Genomic DNA, 22066 nt, shown 5'->3' on the forward strand with positions numbered 1-22066 from the left:
TATTAGCCTTGTGTATATGTCTTGTGATACATAAAGAAAGGTTAACCATAAGGACAAGACATATGTCGGTTCATTGGAACCATAAAGCATTCTCTAGTGACACAAGTTTTTGTGACGTCTAAAGTTAAGAGAATGGTGACTGACAAATGAGATCTCTCTATGAGAGATGTTATCCATTTGCCACACTACCATATTGAATCCATATCAATAAAGTTGAGAACATTTGTGACCATGGAAGGCTCTGTGTGTATACATGCAGTTACCGCCATGATTCGGTGTTTAAGACTTTATGGGATAAGATTGACTATTAAGAATTATCTCTGGACCAATATGCGCATATACAGTACGATTTCAATTAATATGGTCCAAGTGGGAGAATGTAAGAGTTTTTCTAATTGTGGACTACATTAATTGATATTATAATTTACCGTTTAACGTTTACCGTTTTACAGGGTTTGATCTAAAATGAGATAGAATGTTTTTTAATTAGTCTAATATAGGCTGGCTAGTGTGGGCCGAGTTGAGCCTGGCCCGTAATGAGGGGGACTGGCTGGAAACTCTATAAATAGTGCTCAAGTCTCTCCTCTAACCCTAATTTCTCACCTGTATCCTCACCTAAGGGGCGTTTACCTAACGCTACACGTGAGGGGCCGCCTCATTGAGCCAGTGATACGGAGGGCAATAGAGGAGGACTTGCGCGTGGAACATTGTGTTTCCGCTTCCGCTTTAAGAATAATGGATCCCAAAACAGGTGCGTTAATCTTTCTATTCAATTATGCATGTTCTTGTTCTAGTTATGGAGATCTTGGGGTTACGCAATTTGCATCTAACAATTTGAGCACAAAACATGATCGTTTCCAATTCGATCTTTAAATGATCTGAAAAGAACACCAAAATTGAATATTTCTAGGAAACCAGAAGAAGAAGAAATATATGTTTATTAAGAAGGCTTTTCGACTCGGATTTGTCTTCATCATCTCCTCTCCCTCCACCTTTTTTCACCGCTCCACCTTTTTTCACCAAATCGCAAATCTCTACAACTCATATGACGTGTTGTTAGTTTCGTGAAAAATCAATTCTCTAATTATAATGACTTGTATTATGAAAAGTATTTTATTATTAATGAAAATTGACATGTATATTGTTCAATTGTCTTTTGTTTTCGATTAATAATTTTCCAAAACGTCAACGTTTGTTGATATCTGAATTTTTATCAATTTTTTAAATATCCATTTATATTGCGAAATTATAAAAACTTATTAAAAAATGTAAAAAGCAAAAAAAAAATAATAAAAAAAAAATTGAGAATGAACAAAATGGTATAAAAATAACGTGAAGTCGCGTGGGCCAGGTAAGCCGACCCACTTTGTAATTTTTGGCCCTTTCGAATGCTAGACCCACTTTGTAATTTTTGGCCCCTTCGAGTGCCGGCCGTTTTCTTGAGCGTTGCCGATGTACGAGTACCAGCGGTGATACCGTTTTTGGCTAGGCAGACCTCGCACTTCCTTCAAGAGTTCTGTGTTTTCCTCTTGCTATTCGGGAGTCAAGAACATGGAATGCAACTGATGAACTCATTGTTTGAGCACGTGAAACCGAAATTGGTCAGTGATGGGCGATGAGGTTTGGAGCATGACATGTCACGTTTTGGCTGGAATTTGTGTTGGTCCGGAGTCGCAAGATTATATCTCGCATCTGTGCATCATGTGCTTGCTAAAATGCCCAAAAGAAGACCGAAATTCGTTTTGCATGCTGAAGCTTGAAATCGATTAGATCTACGTTTATATTCGCTGACCCTTCAACATCAATCCATCCGGAATGCAGTGACCACATAATATCAAACTATTGTCTCATATCTAATCCTCGTCTTGTCCTTTCTCTAATTTTTTGCCATTCTGCTTTGAGACACGACAACTTAGAGCTTTTCGAAAATACACAAGCCTTCTCATTGTCGTTTTGAACCCATCGGCATATCAACCGATAAGCGTTTACATAGGGCAACATAATTCGAAATAAAAAGGAAGAAGAGAGGAACACAAGTCGGTTCCCCCGTACAATTATACTCTATGTTAGTATTCTATTCAATATCTCATTACAATGTGTATACATATCAATACACGTGATAGACAACTGTAAGATGAATGTAATATAGAGAATGACGGATACGATATAGACAATTCGGATGTTATGACACGTTAAGTAATAACTGATTAGAGATTTTTTGTGAGAATAAAAATTTATTCCTCCCTTCTCTCTCTCTCTCTAATGATGTCAATCCACCTTTAGTTGGAAGGATTGCAAGATTCATAGAGAATTACAAGATATGCCACTGTTGGACCATATAAATGCATAGGATATCAATAGTGTTGACACTTGATTAAAAATCTCAGATTATGGGATCTTGATCGCGACAGGATGTCAGGACCCTTTCCTCGGCCAAAAGCAGAGTCCTTTTAGACATTTGATCTCGATGACCATTTGCAATTTCCAAGATTTTGAGCCCAAATGGGATCTGCTAATGTTCAAGTGGCAATTCAGGGGTACGATTGGTCTTTCACAATAAAATCAATCTGGACAACTAAAATCCGATTAAACGAAAATTAATTCAATTTCAACATCTAGTTTGGCTTAATCAAGTCGATTTGGTGAAATGTAGTAAAAAAATGATGAATCGGGATCAACCCAGGTCGACCCGATTAGGTCTAGCCTATTGGGCCGAAGATTCCAGCCCTTCAGCCCATTGAAAAATGTGCAAGCCCAAAACATTTCGAAAGTCATGTCAGCCTGGTTCAAAGTTCAATGAGCCTAACCCATCTTCTTTTTTAAATTGGTCACCTCCCATGAAGTGTTCAGAATCTCTTCATCACTCTGCTCCATTGTTCAGGATTTGTGTTTATCCATCTTCGAACCGAGATACAGGAGAGTGAAGCTGTCCGAAGCATATCCTTCAGTTTCGTTTCAGTTGTAGGAGAATCCTCGGGATTTTATTGATCTCGATTAGTTGAAGTTAAAAAATCAGTCTCGCTGAGGTTATTTTCGCAAAAAATGCATTCTCTAATAATGATGATTTATATCGTCCGTGGAAATAAATTCACAAAAAACATTTTATCATTAATGAAAATAGACATGTATACTGTTCAATTGCATTTTGTTTTCGATTACGGACATTTCGAAAAGTCAGCATTCAATTAGGGATATTTGCTTTGATCTTTTTCACTGCACTTGTACAGCTCATTTAATTTTGGGAATTGCACAGAACTAGCAATGAGAATAAAAAGCCTAGTTATAGCAAAAGCTGTTGAAACTTAATAGGTCATCCGTAGTTAGAAAAAATACTAAAAAAGGATGATCGGTGTCTACATTAACGATTCCAAATAAAAAATGATTGGATATACTGAATTGGCACAAATGATGTTTAGAACTAATGACAAAAAAAAAATTAGGGCTAAATTGATATAATTATAATAAATTTATGATTTTTTTGGTAATCCTTCCCTATTCGAGATGAGAATATATGCGCACACCAGCTACACCCCACATTCAACAGTATCGAATCACAAACCCAAGAGAATTTGAAACAGAAAGGAAAAAATATTCAAGCTCCTACATGCACAATTAAGAACAAAATTCAATTTCCACCCAAACGGAATATGCCGAGTCAACTCCAGCAAAAATCCGACCAAAAAGGAAAACAAAACTCCAGCAAATAGACGCGAAACACCTATGTAGAAGTTACTCTAAAATAAAATTACCATTTTGGTCTTGTACTTTGTTTTATTTTAAAAAACTAGTCATTTTACTATTTTTCAACGGAAACCAAATTTCTTCTATCACATTTTTATCTGAAACATTATGAAATGTATAATTAAATTAAGTATTAATTCGTGATTCCTACCTTTTACAAGTGTGCTCAATTTGATTGAAAGTCCTATTAAGATTAGTCTCATTGTGTGCAATAACCTTACATCTCACTTTGAGCATAGATCTATATAACTAGGACAGCTATTAGATTAAAAGTAGATGATTTTTACCTGTTTTGACTATAGTTTTAACTCACTACTTTATACTCTAGATATTAAAGACAAACTATGAAGATTCTTTGAATTACAGCATTATTTACAAGTCCACATATAATTGATTGTATTACCCATTAAAGTTATTGGGAGGCTGTTAGTATCGAATGCTAATCTCAAATCTCTTTATTACGTTTTTTTTTTTAAAATTCATTTAATATTGTTAACAAAACCATCAATAATAACTCTGAAACCCTTATACACTCACATACAATATATTTAAACTATGGCCAGCGTCACTAAAATTTCACGTGAAATAAAAATATGAAAAATTATACTTAAAATTGTAATAATCAATTTTGCGGAAGGACATTTAAAAAAATCGATATGAGGCCTAAAATTATTGTAGAAACAAAATATAGGAATCAAACTCGAAAATTCCTAAGAGTACGAGGATTTTTAGTGTAATTGTTTTAGAAACTTATAGGCATAGGTCCACGTGTCGATGGTTGCTGTTGATTGAGCATATTTCATTCACTTTTGAATGAAAAATTGTTGTCATCGGGAGATTGACTCCCCAGCTACAAGATTTATATATATATATATATATATATATATATATATATATATATATATATGATATTTAATAAGTGCATAAAATGTGGAATAATGATGGGGTGTGCTCCCCCAGCTACAAGATTTTTTGAAGAAATTAAATAAAAAAAGAATCCCACCCGGTGGGATTCTTCAGTTAAAAAAAAAAATTAAATGAAAAAGAAAATTCTTAGGGAATTGAAAAAGCTTAATTGAAAGCATCATCAGCATGAAGTATTTGGCATTCCATGTAGAAAGACTAGTTTACAGATCTTTATTATAAGACAAACAAATTTTGGATATCTATTGGCAATACCACTGTGTAGAACATTTTTCACGCTTGCAATCGTGAAAAAAAAATATATTCATCATTTAACAAAATGAACAACAATACCAAAATTAATGCTTGAATCCTTATTAATACAACTTAATGTATTGATAAATTCAACTTGAGCCAAAGCAATCCAAGTTAACTCAAAAACCAATTCATGATCATTTTGTAACCAACCAAAATTGTAATTTATTTAGATATTTATACTATATTGAATTTGTTTGATTAAATTTTTTGCCTTTCTTCCCTTTTCCATATTTTGTATAGCTCAACTTTTTCACTGTGCTAGCCAAATTTCAATTTAACATATCTTAAGTAGATGAGTATATATTGTGTCTAAGTTCAGCAAATGCCACAACGAAACCCATTGTCAATACAACATATGGGGCTCATACAAAACAGAATAGTCCATGCATTACAGCTTTTGAAATTGCACAATTCAGCTTGCACAGTTTTAGAAAACATTTTATTTAAATGCCCAAATGACTTTAAAAAATTATGAAATTCAAAAATGTAATAGTCAAGACATAAAGACAGATATTTCATGAAGAACACTACACCAAAAGACCCTCATACAATTTGGTATAGACCATGCATCACAGCACTACTATTCTAACAATTCAACTTGTACAGTTTTTGAAACATTTTTGGTTAAATAGGCAAATGAACTTCAAAAATTACAAAATTTTAATATATTGTAGGGAAGACATAAAGAGAGATATTTCATGAATAACACATTGCCGAAAGAACCTCATGCAAAACGATATAGTCCATGCATTGCAACTGACCAAGTCCGAACATATCAGATTACACGGTTTTAGAAATATTTCCGATTAAATACCCAAATGACCTTAAAAATTTATGAAATTAGACTATGTTGTAGTCAAGATCCTAACCACACATTGCAAAGACGTTTTATGAAATTTTTCTTATTGTTTCTTCTTAAAATTTGGCGAGTTCTCACTCATTTCCTTTCATATTTTTGCTTTATTTTTTTGTTTATATTCAACGGTCTCCAAGAGAACGTTTTATAATTTGAGATACTGATTTTTATTAAAAGGAAAATAAAAAGTTAGAGCCCTTTCATGATATTCGGCCTTCAAATTATTTCTATTGTGTCTACTGTTGCTAATACTTTTATTAGTTTATCTTCAAGAAAACAACATTTTTATTGACTTTTTTTTAGAAAAAAAATAAAAGTTGGGAGATGCATCGTTGGGGATTATCAGTATATTTCCTTAAATGTCCATATTTCTAGGACAATATATATATATATATATATATATATATATATATATCTCTTCTTTAACTGTACATATCCTCGATTGAATGATGTTATTAGACTTATGTATTTTTCATTACAAGATAAACAATAATTATCTCTTCCATATATTTCTTCTCTTGCTATAGAGCTTTTTGTGGGGGAAACATATACATAAGTGCCATCTAACTTTTTGATCAGTTTGGTGCTATATCGCCATGTTGGTCGAATATTGATTATTACAATGCTTCTCGTGAGATATTCCGGCTATTTGTCTTATGTTGTTGTTTAAATTAATTTTTCAGTCTGGCATGGCATTTTAAAAAGAAACCGAAGTCTAGACAAAGCACTAGAGAAGGGAAAATTATCAAAACTGACCTAAACATTGTAAATTTTCCAATTCAATTCTAAACATTTTTTTTTTTTTGGCCAATTTAGTCATAAGCCTTCTGCAATTGTGCTAATTTAGTCTATTCGGCCAATTTTGGCTAGCAGATGCCAACTGTCCGGTTAACATTGACGTGAACAATTTTTTTAATTATATATATTTTTTGAATTTATTATTCTTTTTTGTTTTTTTTCCTTTTCTTTTTCCTTTTTCTCCTTCTTCTTTCTCCCTCATTCCTCTGGCCAGCCATGTACAACCTGATTGTACTAATATGAGTCAAAAAATGGGTCTATGATTCATTTGACACCTCTAATTCCGAAGCACCTCGCTCTTATTCATCCATATTAATCATGGTGGGTCGAGGAGAGCCGATTCAGAAAAAAAAAAAAAAAAAAAGTGCATAAATTACAATACTTAGAGAATGCCCCGAGTAAATAGGCAAAAATCTGCTCTAAAAGGAGCTACAAATTGTCTCCGTGAGGGGGGCTCCAGACCAACCCCTATATAAAGGCAAGTTGGCATCCTAAGTGACTCGCAACAGAATTTGGTTCTTCCGGCATTGTCAACAAGCTCACCATAACCAGCCCTCTTCTTATTCTTTAGGCACCTCCGCTCCTCCTCCCCCGTACCGCCTTTTTTTGACATGTGCTTCGAGGATTGAAGTTCAAGAGAAAATTCGGCGAATTGGCAACCTAGTGTTTGGGACTATGACTATTTGCAATCACTCAGCGTTAATTATAACGAATTTTCTTTTGTTTTTTTGGCACCTATTTACTATGGGAAATATTCACATTTCGTCCTCAAACTTGGAAAAATTTCCCAACAATTTTTCCGGTCTATGGTTCTGATAATTTCGGTAACAATTTATACCATGACGGCACTGATTATTTGAGTATTATACTTTTGTTTGGCATCGATTAATACCTTGGCTTCACTTTGGCGTGCTCAAATTTAAGTTACCACACCAACGATAGAAAAAGAAGAAGAAAAAACATAAGTTTAGTGACCGAGGTGCACTGTTTCCTTATTTTCTATTTAGTTTGGTGGGATGAGTCCATAAATCCCAAAACGACATGGAAACAAAGGACAAATGGTACTTTGAATCTGGTTTATGGATGTATACATCTTGTGTACTCTGTATACGATTTACTTATGACATACGTAAAATCAATTTGCACCTTCATCCATTGCCAAAGTATCAAATCTACGGCCAACCGCAACAATATTCTATAGGAGATATCGATAAACCTAGTCAAAACGGCATATTCTCAACAAAAAGGCAAGATCTCAATAGTGCTTGTGCATTGACTTCGATTAAGATCTCATTTTTCAGAGTTTTTCATGTGCTAGGAGGATAAATGTTCGGAGGAAGTCCAAAGGTTGAAGAAAGAAGTCAAGGTTCTATTGGACGGGGAGATGAATCAGGTGGCCAAGCTCAAGCTCATTGACGCGGTTCAAAGACTAGGACTAGGATACCAATTCGAGATGGAGATCAGAAACGCTCTAAGTTCCATCTATAACAACACCGAAGATGCTCAACTTTCAGAAAATCTTGATGTCGTTTCCCTTCGATTCCGGCTACTCAGACAACATGGATACAACATACCGCAAGGTACTCGTCAACTATAAAACTTTTGTAAATCATGTCGATGCATCAAAATTTACCCTTCCATTCCTTTTGTTGGACATATAGATGTGTTTCAAAGATTTATGAGCAAGACGGGCACATTCAATGAATCGCTCAATGAAGATGTGAAGGGGCTTCTTGGTCTTTATGAAGCTTCTTTTCATGGATTGAAAGGTGAAACCATAATCGATGAAGCTTGGACCTTTGCTTCTAAGCATCTAAAGGATCTAAATCTCAATGAAATTCCCACTAATTTAGCGAGCCATGTGAGTCATGCATTAGATATGCCAATCCACTGGAGGCTAAACAGGTTGGAGGCTCGGTGGTTCATTGACATGTACAAGAAACAGCAAGACATGATCCCCTCTTTGCTACGATTGGCTAAATTAGACTTCAATTTAGTGCAGTCAGTCTACAGGAAGGAAGTCAGCAATTTGGCAAGGTATAAAATCAATTTGGCAGTGTGGGAGCGCATTTTGATCGACTTAATCATTATATGACAATTTTTTCAGGTGGTGGGTTGAACTTGGGGCGAACAAGATGACCTTTTGTAGGGACAGGATGGTGGAAAGCTATTTTTGGAGCAATAGTATGGTTTTCGAACCTCAACATACAGCTTTCAGAGAAATGAATGGGAAGATTGCTAGTATGGTGGTACTTATTGATGATGTTTATGATATATATGGGACTCTAGAAGAACTTGAGCTCTTAACAGATTTCATTGTCAGGTTTGCCTAGTATCACCACCGTCATCATTTTCCCTTGTAACTATGACTACCAAGAAAAAAGACATAATCAATTAGCCTATGAATGAGATGGAAAAAAAATACTAAAATTTTTTATATTATGAAATAAATTCTTCAATGCGTTTTGGACATATCATGGTTTATGTTGGTGGTTTGGCCTAATAAAGTAATGGTTGGCATTAATCTTCGTTATTGTTACTAAGAAGTGTATTGAATGGCGGTAAATTTCATAAAATTGCTGAAATTGTGATAACTTATCAAGGTGGGACATTACAGACATCGATAGGCTTCCTCCAATAATAAGGGATAGTTTCATGGCCATGTACAACATGACCAACGAAATTGGGTATTGGACGATGAGAGAGCGAGGAATCAACCCCATCCCTTACCTGCGGAAAGTGGTAATTTTGACTTGCTAAATCTTTCACCTGATAATTTCTAGTCCATGTCAGTTGATTCATTTTTCTACTTCTAACTTTCGTTATGACTTCTCTTTGAATGTTTGAGAGTCCGAAAAAATTTAAGAAAAGAACGTCCCTTGACTTGGTCATTGACACACTTTTCCGAATTTCAATCCTATAGTGGGCCGATCAATGCAAGGCGTACCTGAAGGAGGTCCATTGGCGCAGCAAGGGCATTAAACCAACCCTGAAGGAATACATTGATGTTGCGACGAATTCATCCGGAGGGCTGGTTTTGTTGTTGCCTAGTTACTTCCTAACCACAGATAAATTGACAGAAGAGGGACTTGATTACGTGTCAAAAATCCCGAGCATCATGCGTTGTTCATGCAAGATGACTCGACTCATCAATGATTTCAGTACATCATCGGTAACTTACTTTTATATTGTTCTTCTCCTTGCAAATAGTGGCTCATCAGAAAAAAAAGAGTACATCTTCTGTTTTATTCTTCGATATGAAAGTGAGAAGAGTATTTGGACTTATGGTTATAACCCAACAATAATTGTCCATGCTTAGCATGAATTGGCACGAGGAGACAACTTGAAGGCGTTGGAATGCTACATGAATGAAACCGGTGTGTCGGAAGAGGCGGCACGTGAACACATCATGCATATGGTGCGTGAGGCCTGGAAGTGGATGAATAGAGCCGTGTTTGAAGACTACCAAATTCCCGGATTAAGGCCTTTTCTTGGTGCCTGTTTAAACATGGCACGAATTTGTCATACTTTTTACGGATGTGGAGACGGATTCGGCCAACCCAGTAATGATACCAAGGACTCTCTTGCGTCGGCTATATACGAACCCGTGCCCCTCGATTAGGCACGTTGCTTGTGGAGAGACCCTTTGATCTTATGTGTCTTTCTTAGTTTTTTTGGGTGGCTCTGTGAGCTCTAAGTTGTCGAAACTGTTTTACATAAAGTCTATTGTTGGGCTTCGGCAGAGAAGCACATGCCATTCCGTGCTTTGTGTGGTGGCTGATTATGTAATCACAAACGACAAACAATAGTCGTGATGATCGAATTTTATTTTATGTTGTATATTTAGCTTTTTGCATTGGAGAAAAATTGAAAAGAAAAGGACTATATAGAAGAAAATAAAAAATCGTTTGACTTCGACCAACGCTGGTTCAATGGAATTTGAAACGGTGGCTGCGCCGAAAGTTTTTATTTCTACCATCGAGTTTCATTGAAACAGTGTCCCAAAGATTCTCCAACGTCCAGAACAGTGCAAGGCTATTTAGGAAGGTTGAAATGTCGATGAATTAGATTGGACCGAGTATTTTCTTCTTCTGTAACGATTATACTATCTTTCCATATCGTTCTTTGCGTTTGAATTCAGAAAAATGAACACTTTGGAGTGCATCATTGTACAGATAAAGAAAGAAGTACGTTATTGCATTCTTATGGAAGACATCATATCTTGTAGAAAGTTTCCTGAAAAGTGTCTTGACTCATTACATCTTTTGTCTTTAATTTTGTTTTTCGTTTAATTGTCCAAAAATCATAAATTTATTGTACGGTGGTCAATGCAATCATAAAATTTTCAATTGTACCAATTCAGTTATAAATCTTTTAATTGTGTCAGTTTAGTCAAACATTTTGAAGATTTGTCAATTTAATTCTAAAACTATTATTTGGATATTTAATCAAAATGTCTACATTTTGAAACTGTCAAAAGGTTTAGGACATGGATATTATGATGTGAATAGGACATGGATATTATGATGTGAATGTTATATATCTAATCTCTACAGCTTAGTTTAAATATTGTCAAAAGGTTTAAAAAAATTCCAAATAAAGGCCTTAAATATCATTGATTTTTCAAATAAAGGTTTGAAGTGAACCTTACATTAAATAAAGACATAAAGTGCCCTCATTTTATTAAATAAGGGCCTAAAATGGACATTGTTTCAAATAATGACTTGAAGTGGCCATGTCAATATCAAAGAATGACTTGAACTTTTCGGCTGATCAAGGGCATTTTCGTCCTTTTGCTTTTTTTTCCTTTTCTCTTTATGTTCATAAAAAGAAAAACTAACAAAAAAAAGAGGCTAAAACTTAAAAAAAAAAAAAAAAAAAAAACTTAGGCGCAAGGTTGGCAACTAGCCCTCCCTCACTTGTGGCTACTGCCCTATCGCTAGTGGGGCATCAAACATGGCTAACGGGGTCGCTGACCAAAGGTGAGAGCTTGGTCCTCGCTAGATTCAAAAGAAAGTTGCCACCCTTCCCCAAGTTTGGGCAAGAGTTGTCCACCTTGCCTAGTCACAAGCGATCCCGCTAGCCATGGCCAACGCCCCACCAACGACGAGGTGGTAGCCACAGGCGACTGGACCTCCTCCTAAGTTTTTTTTTTATTAGTGTTAGTCTTTATTTTTTATTTTCTTAGTTTGTCTTTTTTATGCCAAAAAAGAGAAAAAACAAGGAAAAAAGAAAGAAAATAAAGAAAGCAAAAGGATGGGAATGCCCTTGATCAGCTAATGAGGTTAGGTCATTCTTTTAGATTAATATGGCAACTTCAAGCTCTTATTTGAGAAAATTAGAGTATTTCAAGTTCTTTTTTGAGATATGATTTACTTTATGCCATTATTTGAGAAATTGAGAGAATTTCAAGCCATTTTTTGGAATTTTTCCAAAGATTTAGGATTAAATTGATAAATCATTAAAATGTTTGGGATATGGATATTATGACATATCCAATCTCTACATCTTAGCCAGAAGCATTACTACCTTGGCATATCCAAAGTGATTGGTAAAAAATGCTTAAACCATTTAAGTGCAATTAATCAAGTTTTGCAAGCTTGTTAACAAGTAGTGATCCAACGATTATTTAGTTTTCCACTCTAACAACTTCGAATCGAGTTACCTCACTCAATTAGTTGCAGCCTTCCAAGAAATAAAACTTACATATTACCTCACATTTTGCGATTTTTTCTTTTTAAGCATTTATGAGTTGTCACATAGCATGAGATGTGACATCTCAGATTTTCAACCCTGTTTTCTATTGAGTAAATCGGGCATTTCATTGAAACGCCTATAGGGCTGTTCTCAGAGTTGATCACTCTTGAGAAAATTAGACTATCTGGGGAAACCATTACGGATTTTAAGGCAAATAGACTTAAAAATTCGTCTAGGAATCGGCTTCTCGACCGTGCTCATCTTTAGAGGCCAATACGGCATAATATAAAATCGATTCGAAATCAAAGATAGGTTGGTTCAACTGAGATGTGTGGCTAATCGTGAGTGACACCACTAAAATGGAAAATTCTCGTCAACCGGCACTAAATTGATTTTCCTATTGTTTTGGGACCCTGTGTCCGTATTTGGGTTCTCAAGATTTTCACGACAACCGAGAGTCGCCAATGAGTCGAGTGGGTTCATTGTGGCTTGAAGAAAATTGACCATGGGCCATTTGTGCTAAAAATGCCCGAAAGTTACCCGGTAGTCTAGGTCACGCTAAAAACGCGCCAAGTTGAAATTAACTGTGAATTCAAGTTCGATTTCAGAAATTGAAGTTTCTGTCATGTAACAATAAATTCTAGGAGTATCGACTTAGTCTCAAAAGATTTTTCTGGCAATCGAGACTTTTTGGGAAAAAGTCGTCGCGGGTCATTTTTATGCAGAAAATGCTGAAGACGGTTTTCGATCGCAAAATTGAGAATCATGACGAATTCTTGGACGAGAAAAATTATCAATTTGATAATTGAGATATCAATTGATTTTATGAGAGCCAATTTTGAGAGAATCAAGAAGGAATTATTGCCAATTGAAGCTTTATTCTTCAAAATTCGTAATCCCCCACCCTAGCCAAATTTGGACCATTGGGAAGGTTGTGTGGAGTGTTGGTGTGGCCAAGTGAAGGCCAAGGAAGGATACTTGGTTGAGGTTGAATCTTGGAGAGTAAGATGTGGAAATATCAAGCAAGTGGAGCCCTCCATCCCTCACTTCTCCCCATCCTCTCTCTCTCTCTCTCTCCTCTCATCTCTATCCTCTCCATTTCTCTCTCATTTCCACCATCCAAGACCCTCTCCTCTTCATTTTCGAAACCCTCAAGCCAGCAAGAAGACCGGCAGAAGGAGCTGCAGCCGTCGCACGCCTCCACCCGCACCACCACCGGTTTTTGCTCCAGACCTCTCACCAAAAATCTGAGTAAAAAGTTGACTTCCCGGATAAATCAGCGAACGAGCCACATATCACCGTGACGAGGACATCTAAACCGTTTCAATGAGCCTAACTTTGTTCTGAACGGAGCCGCCGGCCGTCCCGTACGGCCGTCTCAAGCCGCCGATCGCCGGTCTGTCGGTCCCTTACCTACCTGCACTGTTTCACGATTTTCTTCGTTTTTCTTCTGTTCCGACCATTCCTTTGGCCATTCCATCCACCTACAAGACCCCCATTGACCCCCGGGAGCCATTGGTTGCTGGCCAATCCCTCACCGGAGCTCCGATCGGCCCGTTTTCACCGTTGAAGTCACTGGTTTCCTCTTTGTAGTCCGCAAGCCAAGCCAGCGGTTCAGCCCGTTGGGATTCGGCCCAACTTCGGCCCAAGAATTCAGCCAAAGTCAGCCTAGTATTGAGGCCTGCGAAGGAGCCCAAGCCCATTTTTAAAGTTTAGCCCACAAGTTCAGAAAGCCCATTTCCAAGCCTAGCTTTTTATGTGGGCCTACAAGGCTTGTAAGCCCAACCCGAGTGTCCGCCGACGCCGCCGAAAGTTTGGATTTTGGCCACCGTCGTGTCTTTGTTGTAGTGATGCGGTCTTTGCTTTGCTCAAGTGAGTAATCTCACTAATCCTTGCTTAGTACACTAATGATGCTTAATGATTGATTAGATTTAATTAAGTGCAATTAGGTGGTTATATTAGCATGAATTAGTGATTATTAGTTAATTGCATTGCATATTAGTTAAGTGGTTAGTGTGCTTAGCTAGAGAATTGCCTATATTATTTAATGAATGCTTCTTAGGATTTTTCCTGACCCTTATTGGGCTTCAATTAGGCATTACGGGCCTAAATTGGATTTTTAGTATTCATTTATTAATTTTTGAAATTATTTAATTATTTAATTATTTTATGGAAATTAGGCTGGGATAGACGATGACCGAAATTTCGTGCTGATTGCAATGGTGTGTTTAGTTTCTGCAATTGAATGCTGTATTGTTGAATTGAGTGATAATTGTGATATATAGGTATTTTAATTAGAAAATACCGAGTGTCAAGTGTTGACACCGAGAGTGGGCTTTAAGTACTATTTCAACTTAGGTGAGGATTGATCAGCTTAGGTGAGCAATATAAATCTATAATAGCTTCGGGGAGCATTAATACCATTATAGATCTGTAGTAGCTTCGATGAGCAATGGCAAGCAATAATATTTTAGCAGCTTCGGCGAACATTTTAGATATCAGCTTCGGCAAGCACATGTCATTTAGCAGCTTCGGTGAGCAAATGTTATTAGCAGCTTCGATGAGCAAATTTAGACATCAACTTTGGGGAGCAATGATATATAAGGATATCACTGGCGAAAACGAGCCCTTAAAGAACGCACATAGATTGTCTGCGACTTACATCACCTTGGAAAAAACGATGCCCAAGAGCATTAATGGAGCTCTGTAACTAAGTATACAATGGGAAGTTTTATATTGAGAAGTAAAATGACCTAGAAATGGTCCAACTGATATGTAATCGACTATGTCGATTGATCAATGATTTGATCCGTTTATCGTGAATTGATTGATTGAATTGAAATGACCAATGAATGGTCCGATTGACATGAAATCGAACTAGGTCGATTGATCGAGATATCGATCTGTGATGTGATTGCTTTGGTGCCTATTGAATTGTGCTAATATGCAGGTGGAATTTGAGACCAAGGAAAGTCCTCTGACTCGTGTGTGCATAGGCAACCCGATTAGTGTATTGGTTTCCTAATTGAGTCTTAGTGGGGTAGAACTTGCTGAGATGTAGTTTCATCCCGGTTGTGGGACAACATTTTAGGCCTGTATATGAGTCTGTGAAGAAGGAACCATAAGAGGACGATGAGCCGGTAAAAGATAAAGAGCTTGAAGGATGTGAGCTTAGTAAAGAAGAGTCAGAAGAGGATCAGGATGATTTTGAGTACTACCCGAATGAGGACTGAGATCCCATCCTCTTTTGTGAATCCTGTCTAAATGTGAATAGTGTGAGACCAGAAAGTTATGAATAGTTTTGTGAAGGACCTTGAGTTATGTTCTGTATAAAAGTATGGTTGTGAATTTCAATATGGAAATTATGACATTGCTTTTTCTATCCCATCGTTTTATTGTCTGGAGATTTATAACTGCTTCCGCATGTGCTATTAAAAATGAAAGGGTTGGCGATACGTAGTCCTGGGATATCGCATTATAAAATCGACCAAGTAGAAGGATGTGTGCGTGCCCAAGGATTGGGGCGTGACATGAGATATTTCAGCAAGCCAAAAGCTCCCCATAACCCGACGATCCACGATATACCAACTCTTGTTCATCGCCAAGTGATTTATAAGCCAAGTCTTGCCTGCAAAATACATCAATCAATCAACTCATCCCTGGCGACCAAAGTAAAATCACAAAAAGAAAAAGGACTTGGTTTCTTGGATGTAACTGTAACTTCCTTCTTTCGAACCAGAGCATTGATATGGGAAGACTTGCCGAAATTAGACGGACCTTAATCACAAAATTAGGCCTCACATTTTGGGACAGTTCTTGTCCCTCCCATTGCTCTTCATGAACTCCACTTCCTTAATCTGGGTGTGACCTTCGGCTGGATCAAAACGGTGCAGGAAGAAGAAAACTTTTCAGACGATCTTGGCCGAGTCAGAGGTTGTCGGGCTTGCAGTTTTGGAACCGGAGACATGGAAGCTAGGGCCATGGTGGGTGGGCTGCAAGAGAGGAGGGGTCTTGGGAGAGAACGAGAAGAGTGAGTGATTCGGTGATGGCCGAAGTGAGGGTTGAAGAAGAGAGGTTAAGTGCAAAGAAAAGAGGCGTAGTAACCATTGTTGGATAGAGATGATTTGCTTAGCAGTCAGCGAAGAAAAAGAGATGAGGAAGCAAAGAGGCAAAGGGAGAGAGAGTGTGTGTCAAAAAGGGGGTTGAGCATGGTCCAAGTGGGTGGTTCCCACCTTGGAATAAAAAACAATCCATTAAGGATTGGTTTCGGAAAATTGGAATCGGGAACTACTCATTGGTTTTATCGATCCACCCAAAAACTGGACTGGGGTGGGTCCATGAAACTTCATTCACTCATTGCAACATTTTCTGACATATCAAAGTAAAGCCAACAAAAAAAAAATTCCTATTCTTAATTGCAATATTAGTAGAAAGATTGGACTCAAATTGTGATTTGACGTTGTAAGTCGATGGCTGTTGAGTTGAGAGTCAAGGCTGTGAGTGAGAGAGAGAAACAACTTGTACAAGATGAGAGTGAGACAATACAAGCACTCGGTTAATGGTATTGAGCTTTAGAATAGGAATGGGTTTTCATTTTTCTTAAATTTTTTTGTCATAAATTTTTATTAAAAATTAAATATATATTTATATATTACCGGTTTAGTTGAGTGGGGGGCCCACACCTATAACGAGAAACCGAACTGGTACCCGCCGATTCTAATTAATTGGAACTGAGAATTGGACCGGTTCCCTTGGGAATTGCAGGTTTTAGTCCGTTTGGTCCGGTTTTGAGTGGTCCGGGTTGTTGCTGGTTCTTTTCCAAACCCAAAGTAAGGAAGCCTGCTTCAACACTATTGGAGGAGAAAATATTAGGTTGGTCGGCCACAACATGTATGCCCTAGCCAATCAGGAGGCTCCACGTGGCTCCACATCAGCAAGTGGTCCCCACCGCTCTTTGCACATAGAAAATAGTAATTTCCTCCTTACATTAATGGCTACACTAGACCTATTGTGGAGAGTTAGGCTCTGTTTGACAACACTTCTATTTCTTTGTTTTTATGTTCTTTACTCCACGGAGTAGAAAAAATAGAAATTCGTTTGATTACATTCATTAATTTTTTTATTCCCCGAAATAGAAAAGTGTCTAGAGAATAAATTTGGAATAAAAATAAGAAATAGAAAAAAAGTAGATTCTTATTCCCCTAAACAATTTCTAAAAATAAGTCATTTTTTTTCTTTCTTTTCCTTTCTTCTTCCTTGCTACTTGCTCTACCGCTGGCCAACCCTCGGCTACCGACCGCGACCTCCTGCCAATCGCCATTGGGGTGTAACAAACGCATTCCTGTTCTTTTTCAATTATGAGAATATAAATTTTATATAGTTATCAAACACATTCTTTTATTCATAAATTGTTCAAGGAAATAAAAATAGGAAAAAATATTATTTTTGAAAATAAATTATTTTTCAAACAGGAATGTTACCAAACAAACTCTTATTTCACTTTCTCTCTCCTCCTTTTTCTCATTTTGAAGGAGGAAGAATGATGTTTTTTCTCTCCCTTCCTATCGTGAATTCAAAATTTCAGTTCCCTCATCTTCATTCTCTTCAATGCTCGCTCCCTCTCTACTCCGGCTCTCGCCCAATGCTCATTAGGCATCACTTCTTTGCTCTCTGCTTCAGCGTTTTCTCAGCTCATTCTACTCCGGAGCTCCTCGGCGCTCAGCGGGTCTCTCTTTTCGCTTTCGCTCTGGTGCTTGCTCAGCTCGCTCGCTCTTTGCCCTGGTGTTTGCTCACTCTCTGAATTTCTTCTCATCGGAAATTCAGATTTTAGAAAAATTTTATGTGAACTCGAAGAATGTTCAATTATCATGAATTGCAGGTTGGGTTTTGCAATTTTAACAAGGCAGATCTTGTGGGCTGAGGTTGATTTGGAAAGTGTCTTACTTTATTTTCTGGGACTTTCAAGTCTTGTTTGATTGCTTTAGGGATGTTTTTTTGGTTGGGATTGAAACTGTAAGAGAATCGCATCCTTGTTTTGCTTGTCCCAATTGGCTTTGCCTTTGCTTTTAGAGCTCCATGTTTTGGTTTCACATTTTTCGCTCCTTTTTACCAATTCCTAATAATAATTAATAGTTCCAATCAAAAAATTAAATTTTTTTATCAAAGCCAAAAACAAAAATCTGATTTTGCTTTGATTGACAATTCCGTTCTTGCCAAAAACAATTCAAGCGAAATTCTTGTCTAGATTTTATACTTTTTAAAATCAAGAGATTCCACTGGATGGTAATAATGGTGCAAACAAAACTTAATTTCATCATTGCTGAACTAAATCGAGCATAAGATAAAAAGAAAGAAAAGAAAAAAACAAAGGGTGCTGCTGAGGCAACGGCACCATTATTTCTTGGGAATAACGGTGCACATACTAAATGGAGATGCAATTGACAACTGGAAGAGACAAAATACGAGATATCGAGCAAATACGGAATCATTGAGCAAGGCTATCGCATCCCCAAGGGCCCTCCCTCCCCTCTCCCTCCCCCCCTCCCCCCCTCTCTCTCTCTCTCTCTCTCTCTCTCTCTCCTCCATCAGTGCACCTTGCCTTCTCGCAACTCAAGCTCTTGAGCATAGGTTCTCGCCTACCGTCCTTCCTACCCACAACCCCATAATCATCACTTGTTGTTCTCCCTCTAACTTCAACCTTGACAGCTGCCCTCTCCTCGTGAGCAAAGCAGTGCAGTGCCAGTTGAAGGGCTCGTGTTGTTGCAGGATCGTGATAGCTAGAATTGGAGCCAAGACCGATAGTGATAGGAGAGTGACTAAGAGCGAGGGCTTCGGTGAGGTTTTAGTGGGTGGTGACGGTGGCGGCGAGCCGGCTCTTGACTCAGACATGTGTGCGATAGCGATGAAGAGAGGTTCACGGTGGATGTTCTCGCAAGTATAAAGCTCGACGAGAGAATCGGCAAATGGTTCGTCGTCTTTCTTCACTTCACTTCAGAGGGGAGGTGAAGTATCTGTTCTTACATTCATTTATGTTTTTTCATTTCCACTGAGAGAGAGAGTAGCATGAGAGAAGTCAAGATGTGGGGCCTCAAGTACCCAATGTCTTTTTCACCGAAGGGTATCCTTGTTGATATTTTACTAGACCGGACAAGCCAGTCATCCGGTGGCCTTGACACAATACATGGTGTAGTGCAGACACAATACATGGTGCAGTGCAGATCATTTTCCCAAAAAAAAAATAAAAAGAAGGCGCTAGTCTCGCTTGGATTGAATAGTGTCAGGACAGTATTAGCCCCCGAATTAACTCAACCATAAGAACAGCCGGTAAAATTTTAAGATTACTATAGGTTCCTCGATAGTAGGCACGAAACCTGCAAAACACAAACTAGTCTCGATGAAATTGACAAAGAAAATGGACGGCTATGACTAAAATATAAATCCTCAATATCTAACGAAGAATCTGGAGAACCAGACTGCTGGGCACCCTCGCCTTCTGCCAGACCCTCCTCTAGGTGGCACTCCCGCCGGAGCTTTGCCTCACCACCCTCAGATTCCTAAAACGGGCCTTCGGCTTTGACTCTTCTACTGCTACTTTGAAATCAACGAGAACAACTGCGTCAACACTGTCCAACTCTATTCAGCTCCTTCGTCTCCGCCTCCTGTAGCTGCCTCTCCCTCGGTCGCGCTCGCAACTCCAGCTCACCACCTGCGGCCACTCAAACAATGACTGCATCATCGACATCTTTGACGGCGTTGCCGTCTAGTGGGAGCATGTGGTGAGGCAGTGGTGGTCCCAGCCTTCCTCGTGGGGGCCCTCCCCGACCAGAAGCGTGGCTTCACGGTCCGGATCAGGAAGTGCGACAATGAGCTCATCCTCGACTCCTACCTGGACTACATCGTGGACAAGGCCAACGACATCCGCCTTAAGAACCAAGAACGCCTCCTTAACTAATTTGTGCGGCCATGGACACGGAGTTCCCGGGTATTGTCGTGCGCCCTGTGGGCAACTTCAAGAACTCCAGTGAGTTTCACTACCAGACTCTGAAGGAGAATGTGGATATACTGAAGTTGATCCAATTGGGCCTCACTTTTTCTGATGAGAGAAGGAACTTGCCGACTTGCGGGTCGGATAAGTGCTGCATTAATCAGTTCAATTTCCGCGAGTTCAATGCGATTCTTCGCAAATGATTCGATCGAGCTCTTGAAACAGAGCGGGATCAATTTCAAGAAGAATAGGGACAGGGGCATCAATGCCGTGCGATTTGGGGAGTTGCTGATGTTGTCTGGGATTGTGCTGAACGATAATGTTCACTGGGTAACCTTCCACAGCGGGTACGATCTCGGGTATTTGCTCAAGGTGTTGACTTGCCAAACCCTGCCGGACACTCAAGCGGGGTTCTTCAAGTTGATCCACATGTATTTCCCGACATTGTATGATATCAAGCATCTTATGAAGTTCTGCGATAGTCTGCACGGAGGTCTCAACAAGGTCGCGGAGTTGTTGAAAGTTGAGAGAGTCGGGGTATGTCACCAGGCAGGTTCGGATAGTCTGCTGACATCTTCTACTTTCAAAAATTGAAAGAAAGCTTCTTCAGTGGATCGCTGGAGAAGTATTCTGGTGTGTTGTATGGTTTATGTGTCGAGAAAGTGTACTCAGAGAATGTAGGGAATGAACTTGAAAATTGAAAAACGTGTACCAGAAAGAGAAAGTAAAATGAAAGAAGTTCTCATAGAACTGTATGGTTGTGCCGCAAGTCTATGTATCCTGATGGCAAGTTACATCCTAATTAGTTCACTCCAGACTTATGATATCATTTTTCTTTGAGATCTTTCTCCAAGTTCCCATGGTTGGGATATATTTCCTGGAAATCATTTGGGAACTAGAATTTACCTTGATGACTCAATTCATGGCATTATTACAATTCATTCACAGGGGTACATCTTTTGGAAGCGCGGATTTGATTCAAGCATTGTTCCCTGTAGCATTAATCTGAGACGTGCTAGTTTGATCCTTCGTCCTGCTGATTCTGCTCAGCTGGCTCCTTCCATACAAGCATAATGGAAGTCTTGTCCAGTTAGATGTGTCGCTATGACTCAAAAATGTTGAGTCTAGTCTAAGAGTAGAATTACTCGAGAATATCTCCGTTACTTAGGTTGCTTCCCGTATGCTACTGGATTTTCACATTATCGCAGTCACGTTGATGAGGACCAATCAATGAGACAACCTTGCAACTTTGAGGGATCTGCAGTTGATGCTCTCCAGCCCTTGTACAATATTGTACAATATAGTTGTTACTCCGGCAAGAGCCGAGCAGAAAAGCACACTTGCGTGCTGTTGAAAAGAGGCTTTCTATTCTTGTGTCTTAGGAATGTTGCCTATTAGGTTTTCCTCTGATTTGATGTGATTTGGTTGTGGTGTTCCTCCATTATATATTCAAGTCAAAGCTCATTTGTAAGTCAAAAATCCATCTCATATCTCTTCACTATTCACCCCCATTCCATCCCCTTTGCTCTGTCTTATTCATTGTCACATGCGGCGTCAAACTCTCCGGTTGATCGATCATGAAGACAAGAAAAATCCCAATTAAAGATTCAAATCTGGGAGCTGAAGCCCTTAACCATATTCTCATCAAGTTCTTAGCAATCTCTGCTTCTCAGTCTCTGTCTTCTTGCTTGTAATCGTCATCATCATCGCTATCATCTACTAGCCTCCATATCCATGGCTCATGTCCACCCTTGCTCTCACTAAGTTGC

At 38.4% G+C, this 22066-nt stretch overlaps 1 protein-coding gene and 1 pseudogene across 1 annotated transcript; both read left to right on the plus strand.

Moving 5' to 3' along the window:
• Nucleotides 1-7919: 7919 nt before the first annotated feature.
• LOC120288878 (monoterpene synthase-like) lies at nt 7920-10487 on the plus strand. The gene is made up of 6 exons (XM_039303090.1): nt 7920-8196; nt 8278-8653; nt 8724-8939; nt 9220-9358; nt 9540-9788; nt 9936-10487. The coding sequence occupies exons 1-6, from the start codon at nt 8001-8003 to the stop codon at nt 10236-10238; spliced, it is 1479 nt and encodes a 492-aa protein (XP_039159024.1). The 5' UTR covers nt 7920-8000; the 3' UTR covers nt 10239-10487.
• A 5791-nt stretch (nt 10488-16278) lies between these two features.
• LOC104452557 lies at nt 16279-21002 on the plus strand (annotated as a pseudogene).
• The last annotated feature ends 1064 nt before the right edge of the window (nt 21003-22066 follow it).

This window comes from Eucalyptus grandis, chromosome 10 (genome assembly GCF_016545825.1).
Source record: "Eucalyptus grandis isolate ANBG69807.140 chromosome 10, ASM1654582v1, whole genome shotgun sequence".
In the NCBI taxonomy this organism is placed as follows: Eukaryota; Viridiplantae; Streptophyta; class Magnoliopsida; order Myrtales; family Myrtaceae; genus Eucalyptus; species Eucalyptus grandis.

What these genes read in the sequence shown, in the direction of transcription:
- LOC120288878 (XM_039303090.1), top strand. Translation starts at nt 8,001, where the DNA reads ATGAATCAGGTGGCCAAGCTCAAGCTCATTGACGCGGTTCAAAGACTA. An exon ending in TGGATACAACATACCGCAAG is followed by an intron (nt 8,197 to 8,277) that starts GTACTCGTCAAC and finishes TTGGACATATAG; the next exon opens with ATGTGTTTCAAAGATTTATG. An exon ending in TCCCTTACCTGCGGAAAGTG is followed by an intron (nt 9,359 to 9,539) that starts GTAATTTTGACT and finishes TCAATCCTATAG; the next exon opens with TGGGCCGATCAATGCAAGGC.